At 45.1% G+C, this 27,298-nt stretch overlaps 2 protein-coding genes across 2 annotated transcripts in view; both read right to left on the bottom strand.

The window, feature by feature from the left end:
* Nucleotides 1-14,210: 14,210 nt before the first annotated feature.
* The window catches only part of LOC121554362 (gastrula zinc finger protein XlCGF7.1-like), a 28,595-nt gene continuing 15,507 nt past the window's right edge, over nt 14,211-27,298 (bottom strand). Inside the window, exon 2 of the mRNA XM_041867921.2 lies at nt 14,211-14,945. The gene's annotated coding sequence lies outside the window, so the exon portion shown is untranslated. The remainder of the gene's footprint in view (nt 14,946-27,298) is intronic.
* LOC121554353 (gastrula zinc finger protein XlCGF7.1) lies at nt 15,659-17,296 on the bottom strand. Its single transcript, XM_041867903.2, is given in 2 exon segments — nt 15,659-16,564; nt 16,567-17,296. Coding segments are annotated over 2 exon segments (873 nt in total). The 5' UTR covers nt 16,910-17,296; the 3' UTR covers nt 15,659-16,034.

Here is a 27,298-nt window from a genome sequence, read left to right as displayed (position 1 = left end):
TGGACATTGCCCTGTGTATGGTGCCGTCTTTCGGATGGGACGTTAAACGGGTGTCCTGACTCTCTGTGGTCACTAAAAGATCCCATGGCACTTATCGTAAGAGTAGGGGTGTTAACCCCGGTGTCCTGGCTAAATTCCCAATCTGGCCCTCATACCATCAAATCAAATCAAATCAAATCAAATTTTATTGGTCACATGCGCCGAATACAACAGGTGCAGACATTACAGTGAAATGCTTACTTACAGCCCTTAACCAACAGTGCATTTATTTTAAACAAAAAAAGTAAGAATAAAACAACAACAAAAAAGTGTTGAGAAAAAAAGAGCAGAAGTAAAAATAAAGTGACAGTAGGGAGGCTATATATACAATAGAATAAAGTGACAGTAGGGAGGCTATATATACAGGGGGTACCGTTGCATAGTCAATGTGCGGGGGGCACCGGCTAGTTGAGGTAGTTGAGGTAATATGTACATGTGGGTAGAGTTAAAGTGACTATGCATAAATACTTAACAGAGTAGCAGCAGCGTAAAAAGTATGGGGTGGGGGGCAGTGCAAATAGTCCGGGTAGCCATGATTAGCTGTTCAGGAGTCTTATGGCTTGGGGGTAGAAGCTGTTGAGAAGTCTTTTGGACCTAGACTTGGCACTCCGGTACCGCTTGCCGTGCGGTAGCAGAGAGAACAGTCTATGACTAGGGTGACTGGAGTCTTTGACAATTTTGAGGGCCTTCCTCTGACACCGCCTGGTATAGAGGTCCTGGATGGCAGGGAGCTTTGCCCTGTGATGTACTGGGCCGTACGCACTACCCTCTGTAGTGCCTTGCGGTCAGAGGCCAAGCAGTTGCCATACCAGGCGGTGATGCAACCAGTCAGGATGCTCTCGATGGTGCAGCTGTAGAATTTTTTGAGGATCTGAGGACCCATGCCAAATCTTTTTAGTCTCCTGAGGGGAATAGGCTTTGTCGTGCCCTCTTCACGACTGTCTTGGTGTGTTTGGACCATGATAGTTCGTTGGTGATGTGGACACCAAGGAACTTGAAGCTCTCAACCTGTTCCACTACAGCCCCGTCGATGAGAATGGGGGCGTGCTCAGTCCTCTTTTTTTTCCTGTAGTCCACAATCATCTCCTTTGTCTTGGTCACGTTGAGGGAGAGGTTGTTGTCCTGGCACCACACGGCCAGATCTCTGACCTCCTCCCTATAGGCTGTCTCATCGTTGTCGGTGATCAGGCCTACCACTGTTGTGTCGTCGGCAAACTTAATGATGGTGTTGGAGTCGTGCCTGGCCATGCAGTCATGGGTGAACAGAGAGTACAGGAGGGGGACTGAGCACGCACCCCTGAGGGGCCCCCGTGTTGAGGATCAGTGTGGCAGATGTGTTGTTACCTACCCTTACCACCTGGGGGCGGCCCGTCAGGAAGTCCAGGATCCAGTTGCAGAGGGAGGTGTTTAGTCCCAGGATCCTTAGCTTAGTGATGAGCTTTGAGGGCACTATGGTGTTGAATGCTGAGCTGTAGTCAATGAATAGCATTCTCACGTAGGTGTTCCTCTTGTCCAGGTGGGAAAGGGCAGTGTGGAGTGCGATAGAGATTGCATCATCTGTGGATCTGTTGGGGCGGTATGCAAATTGGAGTGGGTCTAGGGTTTCTGGGATTATGCTGTTGATGTGAGCCATGACCAGTCTTTCAAAGCACTTCATGGCTACAGACGTCAGTGCCACGGGTCGGTAGTCATTTAGGCAGGTTATCTTAGAGTTCTTGGGCACGGGGACTATGGTGGTCTGCTTGAAACATGTTGGTATTACAGACTCAGTCAGGGACATGTTGAAAATGTCAGTGAAGACACTTGCCAGTTGGTCAGCACATGCTCGGAGTACACGTCCTGGTAATCCGTCTGGCCCTGCGGCCTTGTGAATGTTGACCTGCTTAAAAGTCTTACTCACATCGGCTACGGAGAGCGTGATCACATAGTCGTCCGGAACAGCTGGTGCTCTCATGCATGCTTCAGTGTTGCTTGCCTCGAGCGAGCATAGAAGTGGTTTAGCTCGTCTGGTAGGCTTGTGTCACTGGGCAGCTCGCGGCTGTGCTTCCCTTTGTAGTCTGTAATAGTTTTCAAGCCCTGCCACATCCGACGAGCGTCAGAGCCAGTGTAGTATGATTCAATCTTAGACCTGTATTGACTCTTTGCCTGTTTGATGGTTCGTCGGAGGTCATAGCGGGGATTTCTTATAAGCGTCCGGGTTAGAGTCCCGTTCCTTGAAAGCGGCAGCTCTACCCTTTAGCTCAGTGCGGATGTTTCCTGTAATCCATGGCTTCTGGTTGGGGTATGTACGTACGGTCACTGTGGGGACGACATCATCGATGCACTTATTGATGAAGCCAGTGACTGATGTGGTGTACTCCTCAATGCTGTCTGAAGAATCCCCGGAACATGTTCCAGTCTGTGCTAGCAAAACAGTCCTGTAGCTTAGCATCTCGTCATCTGACCACTTTTTTATTAGCTGAATCACTGGTGCTTCCTGCTTCAGTTTTTGCTTATAAGCAGGAATCAGGAGGATAGAGTTATGGTCAGATTTGCCAAATGGAGGGCGAGGGAGAGCTTTGTATGCGTCTCTGTGTGTGGAGTAAAGGTGGTCTAGAGTTTTCCCCTCTGGTTGCACATTTAACATGCTGGTAGAAATTAGGTAGAACGGATTTAAGTTTCCCTGCATTAAAGTCCCCTGCTACTAGGAGCGCTGCATCTGGATGAGCGTTTTCCTGTTGATTAATGGCCTTGTACAACTCATTCAGTGCAATCTTAATGCCAGCATTGGTTTGTGGTGGTAAATAGACAGCTATGAAAAATATAGATGAAAACTCTCTTGGTAAATAGTGTGGTCTGCAGCTTATCATAAGATACTCTACCTCAGGCGAGCAAAACCTTGAGACTTCCTTAGTATTTGATTTGGTATTTGATCATGGTCACCTTATCATCCCCAGCTTCCAATTGGCTCATTCATCCCCCCTCCACTCCCCTGTAACTATTCCACAGGTCATTGCTGTAAATTAGAATGTGTTCTCAGTCAACCTACCTGGTAAAGTAAAGGTAAACATTTTTAACACAAAGCATGACAATAACATTATTGGCTAATAGAGTCAGTCAATCAGGTACTTGTGAGTGTGTGTGTGTGTGTGTGTGTGTGTGTGTGTGTGTGTGATGTGGGGCAGAAGCTACTGACCCGGAAGCTAGATGGCAGACGACCACACCGGGTTCCACTCCTATCTGCTAAAAACAAGAAGACACTCCAGTGGGCACGCGATCATCAACACTGGACAATTAAGCAGTGGAAAAACATTGCCTGGAACATGACAGCGAGTTCAGTTTACTTGAGTGGCCTGCGCAGTCCCCAGACCTCAACCCAATAGAGCATCTTTGGGATGAGATGGAACAGGCTGTTCACAGCATGAATGTACAATCTGCAGCACCTGCGTGATGCCATGTCAGCATGGACCAATATCCCTATGGAACGTTTCCGACAACTTGTAGAATGCCCCGAAGAATTCAGGCTGTTCTGGAGTTAAAGGTGGGGTTCAACCCGGTACTAGATGTGTGTACCTAATATACTGTCCGGTGAGTGTAGCTCCCCATGTACTGTTCTATCCCACGTAAAAATGTGCCAGTGGTATACAAAGTCTGCCAATTGTACTTGATAGAACTGCAATACAAGTTTGAAGTTTTATTAGTCATATATACAGGATACACATGGTATACACCGTCCAACGAAATTCTCACTTGCATGTTCTTTCTGGATGACAATAAGAAATAATAAAATATAAGAATAAGAGCATACTGTAAGTAAAATAACTGTCAATCTCCCTCAGCCTTGGGCTCCATGCAAGATCTCACCTCGTGGAGTTGCAATGATCATGAGAACGGTGAGGAATCAGCCCAGAACTACACGGGAGGATCTTGTCAATGATCTCAAGGCAGCTGGGACCATAGTCACCAAGAAAACAATTGGTAACACACTACGCCGTGAAGGACTGAAATCCTGCAGCGCCCGCAAGGCCCCCCTGCTCAAGAAAGCACATATACAGGCCCATCTGAAGTTTGCCAATGAACATCTGAATGATTCAGAGGAGAACTGGGTGAAAGTGTTGTGGTCAGATGAGACCAAAATCGAGCTCTTTGGCATCAACTCAACTCGCCATGTTTGGAGGAGGAGGAATGCTGCCTATGACCCCAAGAACACCATCCCCACCGTCAAACATGGAGGTGGAAACATTATGCTTTGGGGGTGTTTTTCTGCTAAGGGGACAGGACAACTTCACCACATCAAAGGGACGATGGACGGGTCATGTACCGTCAAATCTTGGGTGAGAACCTCCTTCCCTCAGCCAGGGCATTGAAAATGGGTCGTGGATGGGTATTCCAGCATGCCAATTACCCAAAACACACGGCCAAGGCAACAAAGGAGTGGCTCAAGAAGAAGCACATTAAGGTCCTGGAGTGGCCTAGCCAGTCTCCAGACCTTAATCCCATAGAAGATCTGTTGAGGGAGCTGAAGGTTCGAGTGGCCAAACGTCAGCCTCGAAACCTTAATGACTTGGAAAAGATCTGCAAAGAGGAGTGGGACAAAATCCCTCCTGAGATGTGTGCAAACCTGGTGGCCATCTACAAGAAACGTCTGACCTCTGTGATTGCCAACAAGGGTTTTGCCACCAAGTTCTAAGTCATGTTTTGCAGAGGGGTCAAATACTTATTTCCCTCATTAAAATGCAAATCAATGAATAACATTTTTGACATGCGTTTTTCTGGATTTTTGTTGTTGTTATTCTGTCTCTCATTGTTCAAATAAACCTACCATTAAAATTATAGACTGATCATTTCTTTGTCAGTGGGCAAACGTACAAAATCAGCAGGGGATCAAATACTTTTTTCCCTCACTGTAAAAGGACCCATGAGCACCAACATGTGAAGTTCGTAGGAGCATATCAAATGAAAGCTAAGAGTATTTTTGGGAAATGAAGGCATGGATACATTTTCCAACCATTTTCAAAATTTGTCTTTTTATTATTATTATTTTTACTTTTTTTAACCATTAGGCATAAGTAAAGGCTGTGATTGGATACAAATATTTACCAGAAAAACATCTGAAAAGGTATCAGAAATACATAAAAACACAGTAATGTTGACGTAAAGACCCTTTGCCAACTAATATCAACACATATTTAGTTTTGGAGAAATGGTTTACCTTCTGTAAGTTTAAGAAAATATTGCTTTGTGTGTAATTCCGTTACCAAAAACCCACATATCTTTAAGATATATTCTAATTTCTCTCCCTCATGAGGAAGGACAATGAAAGTTCACAGAAGTAACAAGGTAGACCTACCAATTAGTTATAGTCATTTAACTGATGTCAATTTTGTTTATGAATTATTAAGCGATTAAAACTCATAATTTGGTTACCAAATTGGCAACAGAATTACCAACAAATCAGTAACGGAATTACTGCAATTGCAATTGGCTACAATGGGAAACCACAATAGTCACAAACCTCAGTTGGGTCACCTGCTACTGTCCTCCCTTCTACTGGTATACTGTTGTTCAGCTCATAACTGTTTTCTTTGTCTTTCTGTTGTCTGGTGGTCAAGTCGAGACAACCCCTCCGTCTCTCTCTCTGCCTCTCTCTCTCTCTCTCACTCTCCAGTCACCTCTCCCGGCTCTTACTGACACCTACCCATGAGCCCCCTCTCTTTCCGTTTACTGTAACCAGCATCCTCACCCACTGAGCACCGACCGACACCGGACGTCCATGAACGTTGACAAGTAGTTGAAATTTGGTCAGTTCACCCTGGCCTTGATGTTAACGTCCACAGATGGACTGGACCAAATCTGAACCTAATCATAGACGTACGATTCACAAGTTTGGATAGCACAGTACAGTACAGTACAGTGAGTAGAGCACAGTAGAGTACAGAAAAGAAAAGTGTAGTATAGTACAGTACTCTGCTGTTGTAACAAGGTGAGTAGGACGGAGCCAGGCGCAGGAGGTGTTAATCATAGAATAGAGATTATTTGGCCAATACAGCAGTCCACAGCAATGAGTAAACCAAATACAGTGCGACTTAAATGCGTACTGGGAAAACAAAACACACGGGTGAATATCCCGCCGATAAAAGTAACATAATGCTCAACACGAGCTAGTGACACCTCCACATGGAACAATAACACACAAAGACATGGGGGAGCAGAGGGAATAATTATACAGAGACTGATGAGGGGATATGAACCAGGTGGGTGTGAAAAACGAATGGAATGATTAAAAGAGGAGTGGCAGTGGCTAGAAGGCCGGTGACCACGAACGCCGAAGCCTGACCGAACAAGGAGAGGAGGCAGCTTCGGAGGAAGTCGTGACAGCTGTACTGTGCTGTGCTGTCCGAACTTGTGAAACATGAGGAGAATGACATTCATATCCATAAATATGCATTTTTGTGTAGTACAGATCAGGGACTGTAGTTCAATAACCAAAATATATATTTTTTAACTCAAGGTGTCATGTCATAGCTGACACCCCATTCTTTCTGCAGGTATTTTTGAATCTTAATTCAGAGCAGATATTTAACAGAGGTTTTAGAAAATGTGGTCGCATAAAAACCTGAGGGAGATTTTTCTGTAATTCCGTTACCGAAGTTTGCATCTCCACAGTTCTTCCACTAAATTAGTTTTTATAAATGTTTCAGTGGAAATTGTGTGAAGGAACATTTTATGTTTGTGCTTTTCTAATAACCAATTCGACTGGGTTCATGCAAGTGACTGATTGATCGTGCGTGGGAGGAATCCTCACTCACTATAAGCAATTTGGCAGTACGCCCAGAACATTGTTTTGAGAACCGAAAGGGGTATCTCAGTTTCAAGGTCTCAGCTTGGACAGAAGAAGCCTCGTGAGGTATTGGTCGGTCACATGCATGAACCAAACGTTAACGATGAATTAATTATGAATAATGAGTAAGCTAAATCATGCAAATATAACTTGTCTGTGTAAGCCGTATATAAGAGAACTAACGGGACTGCCCCGGTGGAGCTCCCGACCGACATGTACTATGGTGCATTGAGTTTGTTGGAACCTCTCCAGCTTGCTGATAATAAAGAATGATTCATTTAAGATTGACTTCAGGTGTCGCTGGTGGTAATTTCAACAACAATTGTTACAAAAAATGTATTGTGCATGGAGTTTGTATGGTTTGTTAAGCTTTAAAATCAATGGTTTTTGTTTGGCATACATTTTAAAGTGAAAAAACTGGGTCAAAGCGTAATTCCAAGGCACAAATGATTGAACAATACTTACACATGTATCACGGAAGGGGGGATTGGGGGGTAATTAAAACATTTAAATAAATAAATTGAAAGTCCTGCACGTGCGCCATATGTGGCCAAAAAAATGTGTGACTTGTGGGGAGTCTGTGACACCCGCCGCTTGATGAGACGGAGAACACATTATCTGTCATGCTGAGTTTTGATGCAGAGTTGTTACCAGATAAGGTCAGGGTAGGAAGTGTCAGTTATCCAGTGAGAGTTTATGTTCCGAAAATACACTGCTCAAAAAAATAAAGGGAACACTAAAATAACACATCCTAGATCTGAATGAATGAAATAATCTTATTAAATACTTTTTTCTTTACATAGTTGAATGTGCTGACAACAAAATCACATAAAAATTATCAATGGAAATCAAATTTATCAACCCATGGAGGTCTGGATTTGGAGTCACCCTCAAAATTAAAGTGGAAAACCACACTACAGGCTGATCCAACTTTGATGTAATGTCCTTAAAACAAGTCAAAATGAGGCTCAGTAGTGTGTGTGGCCTCCACGTGCCTGTATGACCTCCCTACAACGCCTGGGCATGCTCCTGATGAGGTGGCGGATGGTCTCCTGAGGGATCTCCTCCCAGACCTGGACTAAAGCATCCGCCAACTCCTGGACAGTCTGTGGTGCAACGTGGCGTTGGTGGATGGAGCGAGACATGATGTCCCAGATGTGCTCAATTGGATTCAGGTCGGGGGAACGGGTGGGCCAGTCCATAGCATCAATGCCTTCCTCTTGCAGGAACTGCTGACACACTCCAGCCACATGAGGTCTAGCATTGTCTTGCATTAGGAGGAGCCCAGGGCCAACCGCACCAGCATATGGTCTCACAAGGGGTCTGAGGATCTCATCTCGGTACCTAATGGCAGTCAGGCTACCTCTGGCGAGCACATGGAGGGCTGTGCGGCCCCCCAAAGAAATGCCACCCCACACCATAACTGACCCACCGCCAAACCGGTCATGCTGGAGGATGTTGCAGGCAGCAGAACGTTCTCCACGGCGTCTCCAGACTCTGTCATGTCTGTCACGTGCTCAGTGTGAACCTGCTTTCATCTGTGAAGAGCACAGGGCGCCAGTGGCGAATTTGCCAATCTTGGTGTTCTCTGGGAAATGCCAAACGTCCTGCACGGTGTTGGGCTGTAAGCACAACCCCCACCTGTGGACGTCGGGCCCTCATACCACCCTCATGGAGTCTGTTTCTGACTGTTTGAGCAGGTCATTTTGCAGGGCTCTGGCAGTGCTCCTCCTGCTACTCCTTGCACAAAGGCGGAGGTAGCAGTCCTGCTGCTGGGTTGTTGCCCTCCTACGGCCTCCTCCATGTCTCCTGATGTACTGGCCTGTCTCCTGGTAGCGCCTCCATGCTCTGGACACTACGCTGACAGACACAGCAAACCTTCTTGCCACAGCTCGCATTGATGTGCCATCCTGGATGAGCTGCACTACCTGAGCCACTTGTGTGGATTGTAGACTCCGTCTCATGCTACCACTAGAGTGAAAGCACCGCCAGCATTCAAAAGTGACCAAAACATCAGCCAGGAAGCATAGGAACTGAGAAGTGGTCTGTGGTCACCACCTGAAAAACCAGTCCTTTATTGGGGGTGTCTTGCTAATTGCCTATAATTTCCACCTGTTGTCTATTCCATTTGCACAACAGCATATGAAATGTACAGTGGGGAGAACAAGTATTTGATACACTGCCGATTTTGCAGATTTTCCTACTTACAAAGCATGTAGAGGTCTGTAATTTTTATCATAGGTACACTTCAACTGTGAGAGACGGAATCTAAAACAAAAATCCAGAAAATCACATTGTATGATTTTTAAGTAATTAATTTGCATTTTATTGCATGACATAAGTATTTGATCACCTACCAACCAGTAAGAATTCCGGCTCTCACAGACCTGTTAGTTTTTCTTTAAGAAGCCCTCCTGTTCTCCACTCATTACCTGTATTAACTGCACCTGTTTGAACTCGTTACCTGTATAAAAGACACCTGTCCACACACTCAATCAAACAGACTCCAACCTCTCCACAATGGCCAAGACCAGAGAGCTGTGTAAGGACATCAGGGATAAAATTGTAGACCTGCACAAGGCTGGGATGGGCTACAGGACAATAGGCAAGCTTGGTGAGAAGGCAACAACTTTTGGCGCAATTATTAGAAAATGGAAGAAGTTCAAGATGACGGTCAATCACCCTCGGTCTGGGGCTCCATGCAAGATCTCACCTCGTGGGGCATCAATGATCATGAGGAAGGTGAGGGATCAGCCCAGAACTACACGGCAGGACCTGGTCAATGACCTGAAGAGAGCTGGGACCACAGTCTCAAAGAAAACCATTAGTAACACACTACGCCGTCATGGATTAAAATCCTGCAGCGCATGCAAGGTTCCCTTGCTCAAGCCAGCGCATGTCCAGGCCCGTCTGAAGTTTGCCAATGACCATCTGGTTGATCCAGAGGAGGAATGGGAGAAGGTCATGTGGTCTGATGAGACAAAAATAGAGCTTTTTGGTCTAAACTCCACTCGCCGTGTTTGGAGGAAGAAGAAGGATTTGTACAACCCCAAGAACACCATCCCAACCGTGAAGCATGGAGGTGGAAACATCATTCTTTGGGGATGCTTTTCTGCAAAGGGGACAGGACGACTGCACCGTATTGAGGGGAGGATGGATGGGGCCATGTATCGCGAGATCTTGGCCAACAACCTCCTTCCCTCAGTAAGAGCATTGAAGATGGGTCGTGGCTGGGTCTTCCAGCATGACAACGACCCGAAACACACAGCCAGGGCAACTAAGGAGTGGCTCCGTAAGAAACATCTCAAGGTCCTGGAGTGGCCTAGCCAGTCTCCAGACCTGAACCCAATAGAAAATCTTTGGAGGGAGCTGAAAGTCTGTATTGCCCAGCGACAGCCCCGAAACCTGAAGGATCTGGAGAAGGTCTGTATGGAGGAGTGGGCCAAAATCCCTGCTGCAGTGTGTGCAAACCTGGTCAAGACCTACGGGAAACGTATGATCTCTGTAATTGCAAACAAAGGTTTCTGTACCAAATATTAAGTTCTGCTTTTCTGATGTATCAAATACTTATGTCATGCAATAAAATGCTAATTAATAACTTAAAAATCATACAATGTGATTTTCTGGATTTTTGTTTTAGATTCCGTCTCTCACAGTTGAAGTGTACCTATGATAAAAATTACAGACCTCTACATGCTTTGTAAGTAGGAAAACCTGCAAAATCGGCAGTGTATCAAATACTTGTTCTCCCCACTGTATTGTCAATCAGTGTTGCTTCCTAAGTGGACAGTTTAATTTCACAGAAGTGTGATTGACTTGGAGTTACATTGTGTTGTTTAAGTGTTCCCTTAATTTTTTTGAGCAGTGTATGATGGTGTGTATTGACATCCATTTGCAAACAATGTCAGAAATACAATAATAATTGAGTTAATAAAGCTGCATACAAACATGGTCTCTTTTTTGCTTTCTTGAGTAAGGCAGCTCCAAAATGCAGGTGTTTCAGCCAAGCTCAGTGCTTTCTGTGGTGGTGGGGCAGCCAGTGGAAAATACAGAGCGTAGAGGTTGGTAATGTTCTCTAGTTGCGCCGTAATTGACTCAGTGTTCTGTCACTCATGGGGACACTACGTCACCGTAAATGTACGGGAGAGCTTGAAAATTCAAGTCCCTTGGGTGCTGCCATTGAGTTACATTAGAAGTGCCCATCCAAGAAGGCTCAAGGTCATTGGCCACAGATACAATTATGTAAAATCACGTTATATATCTACCGTAGCTTTGATTGTACTGATCATGTCAACATCATACTTTCAAAATCTTAGTTAGCAAGCTAGACAAGCAGTCATCATCATGAATCATGTCGACAATCTGCTGGCAAATCCTTTTCAATCCTTGTCATATGAAGAAGAGTTATAGATAAAACGTATCGGTGCACATCGGCCATTGGACATAAACATTACACAACAAGTTGGAAATCGCAAATTCAACAATGAGTGGTTTGGAAGGAATCAGTGGCTAACTGCAAGCACTGCAAAGCAATCACTAACCTGCTATTCAGTGGAGAGGGTGTGTGGTCCAAGTCTGGGTTTAAGGGTCTCTTTTACAAGTTTAAAAGGATAAACATTCACATGCCATTGGCCAGAAAACATTGAATACATTGGCCATGTTGTCAATCCAGCATGACTTCTGCCGCGTTCAAAACAACTGGAAACTCGGAACTGGGAAATGTCAGACTTCAGCGAGTTCAAGACAACTGGGAACTCTGAAAAAAAACGAGCTCCGACTGGGAAAATACGTTTTGAACAGTTATCCAACTCGGAATTCCAAGTCAAGAACTCTGGCCTCTTTCTAGAGCTCTTACTTGAAGATCACTGACCTCATGATTCAACTTTTTTTTTTTTTCAGAGTTCACAGTTGTCTTGAAAGCACCATAAATCCAGAGAATGCCAGACTTTGATGACAAAATTTACCCACAAGGACCGCCGTGCCACCTTCCTGTTCAAGTGAGCACAGCCCAAGAAGGTGAGTCCAAAAATGTATTGTATGCTGCTGCATTAATGATGTAATATGCCAGGGAGATATGTATACTGTAGCTAAGAAAGTAATACTAAGTGTATGTTGTGTAGTAAGCTGTTAGTAGCCCATGTGCCTCACCCTAATAATTTGGTCCCTTTTCCCCCACATAACTTAGCCTACTGTTCTGACTTGGTGGTGCACATGTAGCCTATAGCCTGTTTTAGAGAAATGTAATTATCAAATATTGTAAGAGCTTTCATTGTCTGCTTATATGCCCCCTTTATTTATCCTACGGTTCTGACTTGGTGTACATTCTGTCGCTGTACATTTCAAAAGTGCTGAACATAGTTTGTACATCTCAATTGTCAGTAGAAACCACATTTGTTTAAGCAAGTCAGCCATATCAGCTATGTTTTTTTTTTTAAGGCAGTAAATGAGGCTGAATGAACTGTTTCGCTGCCAGACAAGGCTCCCGCTGATAGCCAGGTGTAGCAGTGGTAAGGATTCACTCCATGGTGCTGAAAAGAAAGCTCTTGAGTTGGGACAGCTTCATGTTGGCCCTAACAGTTTGTGGGCACCATTTGTCACCGTTATAGTGCAATTCATGTTTTGTTTAGTGTTGTGGCTTTGCTGGAATACATTTAAAAAACAATGGGGGAGTTAGCCCCACCCAGAGTTACATGCTAAAATCACCATAGCCCCTGGCACAATCCCTATACAAGGGACTGGGCTCCTCCCCCAGGGGACTAGGCTCCTCCCCCAGGGGACTGGGCTCCTCCCCCAGGAAGATTTTACTGTTTTAAAGCTAATTTCCTGCAATTCTACATATTTTGACATGGCTTAGGCCTATGACCAGGGTGGACAATTAGCTGTATTCAGGATGCTTTGAACATTAAATGAACACTCAAAATGCGACGATTTTGTTAAACCTATTTTTGTTAGGTTGTTTGACACTTTATTCAGACAGTAAGGAAATTAGATAGGGAGACAGGCAAATGCTTGAAACAGTGGGAAGGTTGGGAGGCAGGGATTTGTATTTATTATGGATCCCCAAGGCAGCAGCTACTCTTCCTGGGGTCCAGCAAAATTAAGGCAATTCATACAATTTTAAAAACATTACAATACATTCACAGACCTCACAACACACTGTGTTCTAAGGGCCTTACTCCACCACTACCACAAATCTACAAAATGTGTGTGTGCCTATGTTTGTGTTGCTTCACAGTCCCCGCTGTTCCATAAGGTGTATTTGTATCATTTAAAAAAAATCGAATTCTACTGCTTGCATCAGTTACTTGATGTGGAATAGAATGTGGAATGGCTCTATATAGTACTGTGCGCCTCCTATAGTCTGTTCTTGACTTGGGGACTGTGAAGAGACCTCTGGTGGCATGTCTTGTGGGGTATGCATGGGTGTCCGAGCTGTGCGCCAGTAGTTCAAACAGACAGCTTGGTGCATTCAACATGTCAATACCTCTCACAAATACAAGTAGTGATGAAGTCAATCTCTCCTCCACTTTGAGCCAGGAGAGATTGACATGCATATTATTAATGTTAGCTCTCTGTGTACATCCAAGTGCCAGCCGTGCTGCCCTGTTCTGAGCAAATTGCACACAAAAAAGCAGAACTTTATTATGGACAGACTTCTCCCCATCCTACTTACTGTTGTATCAATATGTTTTGACCATGACCGTTTACAATCCAGGGTTACTCGAAGCAATTTAGTCACCTCAACTTGCTCCATTTCCACATTATTTATTACAAGATTTAGTTGAGGTTTAGGGTTTAGTGAATGATTTGTCCCAAATACAATGCTTTTAGTTTTTTAAATATTTAGGACAAACTTATTCCCTCCCACCCATTCTGAAACTACCTGCAGCTCTTTGTTAAGTGTTGCTGTCATTTTCAGTCGCTGTGGTAGCTGACGTGTATAGTGTTGAGTCAACCGCATACATAGACACACTGGCATTATTCAAAGCCAGCGGCATGTCGTTAGTAAAGATTGAAAAAAGGTACGAGGCCTAGACAGCTGCCCTGGGGAATTCCTGATTCTACCTGGATTATGTTGGAGAGGCTTCCATTAAAAAAACACCCTCTGTGTTCCGTTAGACAGGTAACTATTTATCCACAATATAGCAGGGGGTGTAAAGCCATAACACATACGAAATCAAGTCAATTTAAATAAAATCTATGAATTTTCACATGACTGGGCAGGGGTGCAGTGATGGGTGGGCCTGGGTGGGTATAGGCCAGCCCACTTGGCACATGCTGTTTAATCAGCTTCTTGATATGCCACACCTGTCAAGTGGTTGGATTATACTGACAAGGAAAAATGCTCACTAACAGGGATGTAAACAACATTTGAGAGAAATAAGCTTTTTGTGTGTATGGAACATTTCTGGGAACTTTTATTTCAGCGCATGAAACATGGACCAACACTTTAGATGTTGCATTTATATTTTTGTTCAGTATATATGGCTGTAGTCCGGTGCCTTATTGTCAAAAGCAACCCACTTGTAACAGCCACCTGGTTCAGGCAGGCAGTCAATGGCTCAGTGTTCCAAAACGGTTCACCTGGTTCTACTTCAAGCAAAGTTCCATCTGTTCTTCTTTTTGTGTTTTTTATGGTGCGTCATATCATAGATTTTATCTCCAATTTCCTATTTATGTGTGCATTTATTTATTTAATTCTAATTACAGCAGGTTTGGTCCTCCATATGCAGTTACCCATGACCACTTAAGGGACTGGGAGGGGAAGTTGGGTAGAGAGGAGGGGAGCAGGACAGACTTTTCTACAGGGTTTTAGTAAGGTACAGACCAGTGATAATGGAAATGGATAACTACAAGGAGGGGAAATAGTTATAATAAGTAACAGGGTGGTGATATAGGATGATCACTTAATAAAAATACAGAAAACACATTGTAAGATCAGTGACTCCTGACAGCTGCTACGGCTTGGGACTGATGTGACAGCGTACACTAAACCAGAGAAAGCAGTTATCAAGAGATATTATAAAGAATATTATTGAATTGGGGCTGGAAAAACACTGTAGTTCACTTAAAACAGAGTTTGCACCTAAACAAAACGCACTTATCGGTCGGTATTCGGCCATGATTTCTACTAAGTAAACGAAATGAATGTGTTTTACAAAAGTAAATCCAGGACCGGCTCTAGCCCCCCCCCCCCCGATGGTGAAGAGAAATGTAAATTATGTTTTAAAGTTAATTTCCTGCAATTCTACACATTTTGTAATGACTTATTCCATGTTAATATTATATCTGAGTGAGAATGACTAACAAAATCAATGGGGGCCCCCTAGAGGTCAGGGCCCCTAGAGGTCAGGGCCCCTGGAGGTCAGGGCCCCTAGAGGTCAGGGCCCCTAGAGGTCAGGGCCCCTGGAGGTCAGGGCCCCCTAGAGGTCAGGGGCCCCCTAGAGGTCAGGGCCCCTAGAGGTCAGGGCCCCTAGAGGTCAGGGCCCCTGGAGGTCAGGGCCCCTAGAGGTCAGGGCCCCTAGAGGTCAGGGCCCCTGGAGGTCAGGGCCCCTGGAGGTCAGGGCCCCTAGAGGTCAGGGCCCCTAGAGGTCAGGGCCCCCTAGAGGTCAGGGCCCCCTAGAGGTCAGGGCCCCTAGAGGTCAGGGCCCCTAGAGGTCAGGGCCCCTAGAGGTCAGGGCCCCTAGAGGTCAGGGCCCCCTAGAGGTCAGGGCCCCTAGAGGTCAGGGCCCCTGGGCACGTGCCCTGCCCGGTCAGTATTCGGCCATGATTACTACTAAGTTTACATAGCTGGCTAGACTAACTTCCAATCTAAAAATTGTTAGCTGACATCGCTAATTGAGTGACTATCAGTGACTGACATAAGAAAAAAAAACTGCTGACTCACAACCAAATGTCTAAATTGCACCTGGTGTATTCTACTATTCTTACTTTCAATAGTAAGTTGAGACCCCGACTGAGCTCCTAAGATATTGTCAAACCACGTCAAGAGGCAGTAAATGGACTGGGAGTAGCTTGAGATGGACTTGTCCTCCAGGCAAGCAACCAGAGCCATGTCGTCTGCATATTTGATGAGGGCCATATCGCTGTTGCTTCCTAAGAGATTTGTCCACATCCTGCCTTTATATTCACTTACCTGACAGACAATCTCTTTGTCCTAATGTTCTTTCCTCTTTCAGTTTCTGTCCTGTTTCCTTTCTTTGTGGACTTTATCCACATGCCTCAACAGATTAGTCTTCTGAGTGAATCTTTTACCACAGACTGAGCAGCCATGTTGTTTCTCTCCTGTGTGAATCAGTTTGTGCCTCCTTAGGTCCCCCTTCTGATTGAAGCTTTTCCCGCAGTCACCACAGCTAAATGGTTTCTCTCCTGTGTGAGTCAGTTTGTGCATGGTTAGGTGGCCCTTCCGATTGAAGCTTTTCCCGCAGTCACCACAGCTAAATGGTTTCTCTCCTGTATGAGTCAGTTTGTGCAGGGTTAGGTGCCCCTTCCGATTGAAGCTTTTCCCGCAGTCTCCACAGCTAAATGGTTTTTCTCCTGTGTGAGTCAGTTTGTGCATGGTTAGGTGCCCCTTCCGATTGAAGCTTTTCCCGCAGTCAACACAGCTAAATGGTTTCTCTCCTGTGTGAGTCAGTTTGTGCAGGGTTAGGTGCCCCTTCCGATTGAAGCTTTTCCCGCAGTCACCACAGCTAAATGGTTTTCTGTAGTCGTTGTTTTCACCCGATTGAAGCTTTTCCCGCAGTCACCACAGCTAAATGGTTTCTCTCCTGTGTGAATCCTCATGTGCTTGGACAGAACTCCTTTGTGTTTGAAGGTCTTTCCACAAACAGGGCAGGTGCAGGGTTTCCCACCTTGACAGAGTCTGACGTGGGCCTTCAGTTTACAGGTGGAGTTGTAGAGTTTTTTGCAGAAGTGGCATTCACCGAGTCTCTTCTTGGTGAGAGTCACATGCCTCTGCAGGTCATCTTTCAGGGCAAACGTTTCACCACAGTCACAGCAGCAGTGAGTATTTCTAGACTTGGTGCTGGGTTTGAAACTGTGTTCACCCATTGGTGAGTTTCGATCCAATGTTAGGCTGGGATCCAATAGTGGACTGCTGTCAAGTCCTACTGTGTCGCTGCTTACGGCTGAGCTGTGGCTGGAGGCATTGTTCTGATTATCTGGAGTGTCACAGGGAATGTAGAGACCCTTTAGGTGGGTCACAGTGCCAAAAGGTTTGAGATCCACTGGTTTAGAGTCACTCTCTCTGTTCTCCACAGTCTGGGTTTGGGGAAGAGTCAATGACTGAAGTGGGTCCTCCTGATCACATTCACTTTTCACACAGGAAGGTATAAATTTGAACTCTATGATATCAGCCTCCAGCCCTTGAAGCTGCTCTTCCTCCTGACTGATCCTGAGTTCCTCCTGTTCCTCTTTAATCTGTGTGGGCTCTGGGTCCTCCTGCCCCAGACTGGGGCTCCACTCCTGCTCACAGTGCTGCTGCTCAGGGGGAACCTCCTCTTCAGAGACAGAGAGCTGCAGGGAGTCTGGAGGGAAGGAGAGGAGGAGCAGAGGTTACCTAGCTATACAGCCTTGATCCAGAGGTTACCTAGCTATACAGCCTTGATCCAGAGGTTACCTAGCTATACAGCCTTGATCCAGAGGTTACCTAGCTATACAGCCTTGATCCAGAGGTTACCTAGCTATACAGCCTTGATCCAGAGGTTACCTAGCTATACAGCCTTGATCCAGAGGTTACCTAGCTATACAGCCTTGATCCAGAGGTTACCTAGCTATACAGCCTTGATCCAGAGGTTACCTAGCTATACAGCCTTGATCCAGAGGTTACCTAGCTATACAGCCTTGATCCAGAGGTTACCTAGCTATACAGCCTTGATCCAGAGGTTACATAGCTATACAGCCTTGATCCAGAGGTTACCTAGCTATACAGCCTTGATCCAGAGGTTACCTACCTATACAGCCTTGATCCAGAGGTTACCTACCTATACAGCCTTGATCCAGAGGTTACCTAGCTATACAGCCTTGATCCAGAGGTTACCTAGCTATACAGCCTTGATCCAGAGGTTACCTAGCTATACAGCCTTGATCCAGAGGTTACCTAGCTATACAGCCTTAAAACAGAGGCCTTGCAAAAGTATTAATCACCCTTGACGTTTACCTATTTTGTTGCATTACAACCTGTAATTTAAATGGATTTTTATTTGGATTTCATGTAATGGACATACACAAAATAGTCCAAATTGGTGAAGTAAAATGAAAAAAATAACTTTTTTCAAAAAATTCGAAACAATAAATAACGGAAAAGTGGTGCGTGCATATGTATTCACTTCCTTTGCTATGAAGCCCCTAAATAAGATCTGGTGCAACCAATTACCTTCAGAAGTCAAATAATTAGTATATATGATCTCAGTATATATACACCTGTTCTGAAAGGCCCCAGAGTCTGCAACACCACTAAGCAAGGGGCACCACCAAGCAAGCGGTACCATGAAGACCAAGGAGCTCTCCAAACAGGTCAGGAACAAAGTTGTGGAGAAGTACAGATCTGGGTTGGGTTAAAAAACTATATCCGAAACTTTGAACATCCCACGGAGCACCATTAAATACATTTTTAAAAAATTGAAAGAATATGGCACCACAACAAACCTGCCAAGAGAGGGCCGCCCACCAAAACTCACAGACCAGGCAAGGAGGGCATTAATCAGAGGCAACAAAGAGACCAAAGATAACCCTGAAGGAGCTGCAAAGCTCCACAGCGGAGATTGGAGTATCTGTCCATAGGACCACTTTAAGCCGTACACTCCACAGAACTGTCACAAATCCAGGAGCTGGAGCAGTTTTGCCTTGAAGAATGGGCAAAAATCCCAGTGGCTAGATGTGCCAAGCTTATAGAGACATACCCCAAGAGACTTGTAGCTGTAATTGCTGCAAAAAGTGGCTCTACAAAGGATCGACTTTGGGGGGGTGAATAGTTATGCACGCTCTATAATAATAATTAGCATCTTCAAAGTGGTAGGCATGCTGTGTAAATCAAATGATACAAACCCCCAAATAATCCATTTTAATTCCAGGTTATAAGGAAACAAAATAGGAAAAATGCCAAGGGGGGTGAATACCTTCGCAAGCCACTGTACCTCTGATCCAGAGTTTTTTTTATTTTATTTTTTATTTCACCTTTATTTAACCAGGTAAGCCAGTTGAGAACAGGTTCTCATTTACAACTGCGACCTGGCCAAGATAAAGCAAAGCAGTGCAATAAAAACAACACAGAGTTACATATGGGGTAAAAAACATAAAGTCAAAAATACAACAGAAAATATATATACAGTGTGTGCAAATGTAGCAAGTTATGGAGGTAAGGCAATAAATAGGCTATAGTGCAGAATAATTACAATAGTATTAACACTGGAATGCTAGATGTGCAAGAGATTATGTGCAAATAGAGATACTGGGGTGCAAAAGAGCAAAATAAATAACAATATAGGGATGAGGTAGTTGGGTGGGCTAATTTCAGATGGGCTGTTCACAGGTGCAGTGATCGGTAAGGTGCTCTGACAACTGATGCTTAAAGTTATTGAGGGAGATAAGAGTCTCCAGCTTCAGAGATTTTTGCAATTCGTTCCAGTCATTGGCAGCAGAGAACTGGAAGGAATGGCGGCCAAAGGAGGTGTTGGCTTTGGGAATGACCAGTGAGATATACCTGCTGGAGCGCAGACTACGGGTGGGTGCTGCTATGGTGACCAATGAGCTAAGATAAGGCGGGGATTTGCCTAGCAGTGATTTATAGATGGCCTGGAGCCAGTGGGTTTGACGATGAACATGTAGTGAGGACCAGCCAACAAGAGCGTACAGGTCACAGTGGTGGGTAGTGTATGGGGCTTTGGAGACAAAGCGGATGGCACTGTGATAGACTACATCCAATTTGCTGAGTAGAGTGTTGGAGGCTATTTTGTAAATGACATCGCCGAAGTCAAGGATCGGTAGGATAGTCAGTTTTACGAGGGCATGTTTGGCAGCATGAGTGAAGGAGGCTTTGTTGCGAAATAGGGAAGCCGATTCTAGATTTAACTTTGGATTGGAGATTCTTTATGTGAGTCTGGAAGTTGAGTTTACAGTCTAACCAGACACCTAGGTATTTGTAGTTGTCCACATACTCTAGGTCAGACCCGTCGAGAGTGGTGATTCTAGTCGGGTGGGCGGGTGCCAGCAGCTTTCGATTGAAAAGCATGCATTTAGTTTTACTAGTGTTTAAGAGCAGTTGGAGGCTACTGAAGGATTGTTGTATGGCATTGAAGCTCGTTTGGAGGTTTGTTAACACAGTGTCCAATGAAGGGCCAGATGTATACAAAATGGTGTCGTCTGCGTAGAGGTGGATCTGAGAGTCACCAGCAGCAAGAGCGACATCATTGATATACACGGAGAAAAGTGTCGGCCCAAGAATTGAACCCTGTGGCACCCCCATAGAGACTGCCATAGGTCCAGACAACAGGCCCTCCGATTTGACACACTGAACTCTATCTGAGAAGTAGTTGGTGAACCAGGCGAGGCAGTCATTTGAGAAACCAAGGCTATTTAGTCTGCCAATAAGAATGCGGTGGTTGACAGAGTCGAAAGCCTTGGCCAGGTCGATGAAGACGGCTGCACAGTACTGTCTATTATCAATCGCGCGTTATAATATCGTTTAGGACCTTGAGCGTGGCTGAAGTGCACCCGTGACCAGCTCGAAACCGGATTGCATAGCGGAGAAGGTACGGTGGTATTCGAAATGGTCGGTGATCTGTTTGTTAACTTGGCTTTCGAATACTTTCGAAAGGCAGGGCAGGATGGATATAGGTCTGTAGCAGTTTGGATCTAGAGTGTCACCCCCTTTGAAGAGGGGGATGACCGCGGCAGCTTTCCAATCTCTGGGGATCTCAGACGTTATGAAAGAGAGGTTGAACAGACTAGTAATAGGGGTTGCGACAATTTCGCGGCTAGTTTTAGAAAGAAAGGGTCCAGATTGTCTAGCCCAGCTGATTTGTAGGGGTCCAGATTTTGCAGCGCTTTCAAAACATCAGCTGTCTGAATTTGTGTGAAGGAGAAGCGGGGGCATGGGCAAGTTGGAGCAGAGGGTGCAGAGTTGGTGGCCGGGTTAGTGGTAGCCAGATGGAAAGCATGGCCAGCTGTAGCAAAATGCTTGTTGAAATTCTCGATTATTGTAGATTTATCGGTGGTGATAGTGTTTCCTAGCCTCAGTGCAGTGGGCAGCTGGGAGGAAGTGCTCTTATTCTCCATGGACTTTACAGTGTCCCAAAATGTTTTGGAGTTAGTGCTACAGGATGCAAATTTCTGTTTGAAAAAGTTAGCCTTTGCTTTCCTGACTGCTTGTGTATATTGGTTCCTAACTTCCCTGAAAAGTTGCATATCGCGGGGGCTATTTGATGCTAATGCTGTACGCCACAGGATGTTTTTGTGCTGGTCAAGGGCAGTCAAGTCTGAGGAGAACCAGGGGCTATATCGGTTCTTAGTTCTGTATTTTTTGAATGGGGCATGTTTATTTAAGATTGAGAGGAAATTACTTTTAAGGAACAACCAGGCATCCTCTACTGACGGAATGAGATCTATATCCATCCAGGATACCTGGGCCAGGTCAATTAGGAAGGCCTGCTCGCTAAAGTGTTTTAGGGAGCGTTTGACAGTGATGAGGGGTGGTCGTTTGACCGCGGACCCGTTACGGATGCAGGCAATAAGGCAGTGATCGCTGAGATCCTGGTTGAAGACAGCTGAGGTGTATTTAGAGGGTAAGTTAGTCAGGATGATATCTATGAGGGTACCCATGTTTACGGATTTAGGGTTGTACCTGGTAGGTTCGTTGATAATTTGTGTGAGGTTGAGGGCATCTAGCTTGGATTGTAGGATGGCTGGGGGTATTAAGCATATCCCAATTTAGGTCACCAAGCAGTACAAACTCTGAGGATAAATGGGGGGCAATCAATTCACATATGGTGTCCAGGGCACAGCTGGGGGCTGAGGGGGTCTGTAGCAAGCGGCAACAGTGAGAGACTTATTTCTGGAAAGGTGGATTTTTAGAAGTAGAAGCTCAAACTGTTTGGGCACAGACCTGGATAGTATGATAGAGCTCTGCAGGCTATCTCTACAGTAGATTGCAACTCCACCCCCCTTTGGCAGTTCTATCTAGACGGAAAATGTTATAGTTGGGGTTGGAAATTTCAGAATTTTTGGTGGCCTTCCTGAGCCAGGATTCAGACACTGCTAGAACATCAGGGTTGGCAGAATGTGCTAACGCAGTGAATAACTCAAACTTAGGAAGTAGACTTCTGATATTTATGTGCAAGAAACCAAGACTTTTGCGATTACAGAAGTCATCAAATGATAGCGCCTGGGGAGTAGGAGTGATACTGAGGGCTGCAGGGCCTGGGTTAGCCTCTACATCACCAGAGGAACAGAGGAGGACTAGAATAAGGATACGGCTAAAGGCTTTAAGAACTGGTCTTCTAGTGCGTTGGGTACATAGAATAAAGGGGGCAGATTTCCGGGTGTTATAGAAAAGATTCAGGGCATTATGTACAGACAAGGATATGGAAGGATATGAGTAAAGTGGAGGTAAACCTAAGCGTTGGGTAACAATGAAAGAGATAGCATCGCTGGAGGCATCAATTGAGTCGGTCTCCGCGTGTATAGGGGGAGGGGCAAAGGAGCTATCTAAGGCATGTTTAGCTAGGCTGGGGGGTCTACAGTGATATAGTACAATTAGAAATAACCGAAACAACAATAAAACTAACCAGGTTACCTCTGCAGCCTTGATACCCTACAGCCGTTAACACTAAATTAGGATTTATCGTATCGTGAGGTCCCTGGATAAAAACCTCAGAGTTCCGACACCCTAGGTCTGGAAAAAATATAGTGTTAAAGGCGTGGTCACATGACATGTGATTTACATCCTAGGCTGTTTGTGACAACATGTACGTGGGCCAGACATCCAGATGCTTGAAACAGAGATGTAGCAAGGACGAAAATGATCTTGTTGCTTGTCACTTTGTCCGGTGCTCTCAGTGTGTCTTCTCTTCAATTCCAGGTGGAAGTGGCACCAAGAGGAGGAGACAACTCTGCTGGATACATACTTTAGGCCTCCAACTCAATCATCAAGTTTACAGACGACATACAGTGGGGAAAAAAAGTATTTAGTCAGCCACCAATTGTGCAAGTTCTCCCACTTAAAAAGATGAGAGAGGCCTGTAATTTTCATCATAGGTACACATCAACTATGACAGACAAAATGAGGAAAAAAATCCAGAAAATCACATTGTAGGATTTTTAAATGAATTTATTTGTAAATTATGGTGGAAAATAAGTATTTGGTCAATAACAAAAGTTTCTCAATACTTTTTTTATATACCCTTTGTTGGCAATGACACAGGTCAAACGTTTTCTGTAAGTCTTCACAAGGTTTTCACACACTGTTGCTGGTATTTTGGCCCATTGCTCCATGCAGATCTCCTCTAGAGCAGTGATGTTTTGGGGCTGTCGTTGGGCAACACGGACTTTCAACTCCCTCCAAAGATTTTCTATGGGGTTGAGATCTGGAGACTGGCTAGGCCACTCCAGGACCTTGAAATGCTTCTGCCCGGGCGGTGTGTTTGGGATCATTGTCATGCTGAAAGACCCAGCCACGTTTCATCTTCAATGCCCTTGCTGATGGAAGGAGGTTTTCACTCAAAATCTCACGATACATGGCCCCATTCATTCTTTCCTTTACACGGATCAGTCGTCCTGGTCCCTTTGCAGAAAAACAGCCCCAAAGCATGATGTTTCCACCCCCATGCTTCACAGTAGGTATGGTGTTCTTTGGATGCAACTCAGCATTCTTTGTCCTCCAAACACGACGAGTTGAGTTTTTACCAAAAAGTTATATTTTGGTTTCATCTGACCATATGACATTCTCCCAATCCTCTTCTGGATCATCCAAATGCACTCTTCAGCAAACTTCAGACGGGCCTGGACATGTACTGGCTTAAGCAGGGGGACACGTCTGGCACTGCAGGATTTGAGTCCCTGGCGGCGTAGTGTGTTACTGATGGTAGGCTTTGTTACTTTGGTCCCAGCTCTCTGCAGGTCATTCACTAGGTCCCCCCGTGTGGTTCTGGGATTTTTGCTCACCGTTCTTGTGATCATTTTGACCCCACGGGGTGAGATCTTGCGTGGAGCCCCAGATTGAGGGAGATTATCAGTGGTCTTGTATGTCTTCCATTTCCTAATAATTGCTCCCACAGTTGATTTCTTCAAACCAAGCTGCTTACCTATTGCAGATTCAGTCTTCCCAGCCTGGTGCATGTCTACAATTTTGTTTCTGGTGTCCTTTGACAGCTTTTTGGTCTTGGCCATAGTGGACTTTGGAGTGTGACTGAGGTTGTGGACAGGTGTCTTTTATACTGATAACAAGTTCAAACAGGTGCCATTAATACAGGTAACGAGTGGAGGACAGAGGAGCCTCTTAAATAAGAAGTTACAAGAGCCAGAAATCTTGCTTGTTTGTAGGTGACCAAATACTTATTTTCCACCATAATTTGCAAATAAATTCATTAAAAATCCTACAATGTGATTTTCTGGATTTTTCCCCCTCAATTTGTCTGTCATAGTTGACGTGTACCTATGATGAAAATTACAGGCCTCTCTCATCTTTTTAAGTGGGAGAACTTGCACAATTGGTGGCTGACTAAATACTTTTTTCCCCCCACTGTAACAGTAGTAGGCCTGATTAACAAAAATTACGAGACTGCCTACAGGGAGGAGGTGAAGGCCCTGGCGGAGTGGTGGCAGGAAAATAACCTCTCCCTCAACGTCAACAAAGGAGCTGATCGTGGACTTCAGGAGACAGCAGAGGGAGCACGCCCCTATCCACATCAACGAGGCTGCAGTGGAGAAGGTGGAAAGTTTCAAGTTCCTCGACGTACACATCACTGACAATCTGAAATGGTCCACCCACACAGACAGTGTGGTGAAGAAGGCGCAATAGCGCCTCTTCAACCTCAGGAAGCTGAAGAATTTCGGCTTGGCCCCTAAGACCCTCAGAAACTTTTACAAATGCACAATTGAGAGCATCCTGACAGGCTGTATAACCGCCTGGTACGGCAACCGCACTGCCCACAACCGCAGGGCTCTCTAGAGGGTTGAGCGGTCTGCACAACGTATCACCGGGGGCACACTGCCTGGCCTCCAGGACACCGACAGCACCCAATGTCACAGCAAGGCCACAAATATCAAAGAAATCAACCACCCTAGCCACAGCCTGTTCACCCCGCTATCATCCAGAAGGCCAGGTCACTACAGGTGCATCAAAGCTGAGACCGAAAGACAGAAAAACATCTTCTATCTCAAGGCCAATAGACTTTTAAATATCCATCACTAGCCAGCTACCACCCGGTTACTCAAGCCTGCACCTTAGAGGCTGCTGCCCTATATATTTGATCCCCTGCTGGTTTTGTATGTTTGCCCACTGACAAAGAAATGATCAGTCTATAATTTTAAATGGTAGGTTTATTAAGTATTTGACCCCCTCTCAATCAGAAAGATTTCTGGCTCCCAGGGGTCTTTTATACAGGTAACGAGCTGAGATTAGGAGCACACTCTTAAAGGGAGTGCTCCTAATCTCAGCTTGTTACCTGTATAAAAGACACCTATCCACAGAAGCAATCAATCAATCAGATTCCAAACTCTCCACCATGGCCAAGACCAAAGAGCTCTCCAAGGATGTCAGGGACAAGATTGTAGACCTACACAAGGCTGGAATGGGCTACAAGACCATCGCCAAGCAGCTTGGTGAGAAGGTGACAACAGTTGGTGCGATTATTTGCAAATGGAAGAAACACAAAATAACTGTCAATCTCCCTCTGCCTGGGGCTCCATGCAAGATCTCACCTCGTGGAGTTGCAATGATCTGAGAACGGTGAGGAATCAGCCCAGAACTACACGGGAGGATCTTGTCAATGATCTCAAGGCAGCTGGGACCATAGTCACCAAGAAAACAATTGGTAACACACTACGCCGTGAAGGACTGAAATCCTGCAGCGCCCGCAAGGTCCCCCTGCTCAAGAAAGCACATATACAGACCCGTCTGAAGTTTGCCAATGAACATCTGAATGATTCAGAGGAGAACTGGGTGAAAGTGTTGTGGTCAGATGAGACCAAAATCGAGCTCTTTGGCATCAACTCAACTCGCTGTGTTTGGAGGAGGAGGAATGCTACCTATGACCCCAAGAACACCATCCCCACCGTCAAACATGGAGGTGGAAACATTATGCTTTGGAGGTGTTTTTCTGCTAAGGGGACAGGACAACTTCACCGCATCAAAGGGACGATGGACGGGGCCATGTACCGTCAAATCTTGGGTGAGAAACCTCCTTCCCTCAGCCAGGGCATTGAAAATGGGTCGTGGATGGGTATTCCAGCATGACAATGACCCAAAACACACGGCCAAGGCAACAAAGGAGTGGCTCAAGAAGAAGCACATTAAGGTCCTGGAGTGGCCTAGCCAGTCTCCAGACCTTAATCCCATAGAAAATCTGTGGAGGGAGCTGAAGGTTCGAGTTGCCAAATGTCAGCCTCGAAACCTTAATGACTTGGAGAAGATCTGCAAAGAGGAGTGGGACAAAATCCCTTCTGAGATGTGTGCAAACCTGGTGGCCAACTACAAGAAACGTCTGACCTCTGTGATTGCCAACAAGGGTTTTGCCACCAAGTACTAAGTAATGTGTTGCAGAGGGGTCAAATACTTATTTCCCTCATTAAAATGCAAATCAATTTATAAAAATTGAAATGTGTTTTTCTGAATTTTTGTTGTTGTTATTCTGTCTCTCACTGTTCAAATAAACCTACCATTAAAATTATAGACTGATCATGTCTTTGTCAGTGGGCAAATGTACAAAATCAGCAGGGAATCAAATACTTTTTTTCCCTCACTGTACAGCATTCTACTGTATTTTAGTCAATGTCACTCCGACATTGCTCGTCCTAATATTTATATATTTCTTAATTCCATTATTTTATTTTTTAGATTTGTGTATTGTTGTGAATTGTTAGACACTACTGCACTGTTGGACCAAGGAACACAAGCATTTCGCTACACCCGCAATAACATTTCCTAAATATGTGTATGTAACCAATTACATTTTATTTGAAGTACAGAGAGATCCTTGATGAAAACCTCCTCCAGAGCACTCAGGACCTCAGACTGGGGCGAAGGTTCACCTTCCAACAGGACAACGACCCTAAGCACACAGCCAAGACTACGCAGGAATGGCTTCGGGAAAAGTCTCTGAATGTCCTTGAGTGGCCCAGCCAGAGCCCGGACTTGAACCCAATCTAACATCTCTGGAGAGACCGGAAATTAGCTGTGCAGCGACCCTCCCCACCCAACCTGACAGAGCTTGATAGGATCTGCAG

This window comes from Coregonus clupeaformis, chromosome 39 (assembly GCF_020615455.1).
Source record: "Coregonus clupeaformis isolate EN_2021a chromosome 39, ASM2061545v1, whole genome shotgun sequence".
NCBI classification, from domain to species: Eukaryota; Metazoa; Chordata; class Actinopteri; order Salmoniformes; family Salmonidae; genus Coregonus; species Coregonus clupeaformis.
Note: the sequence above shows the minus strand (reverse complement) of the source record. Positions and strands in the feature narration are given on the sequence as shown.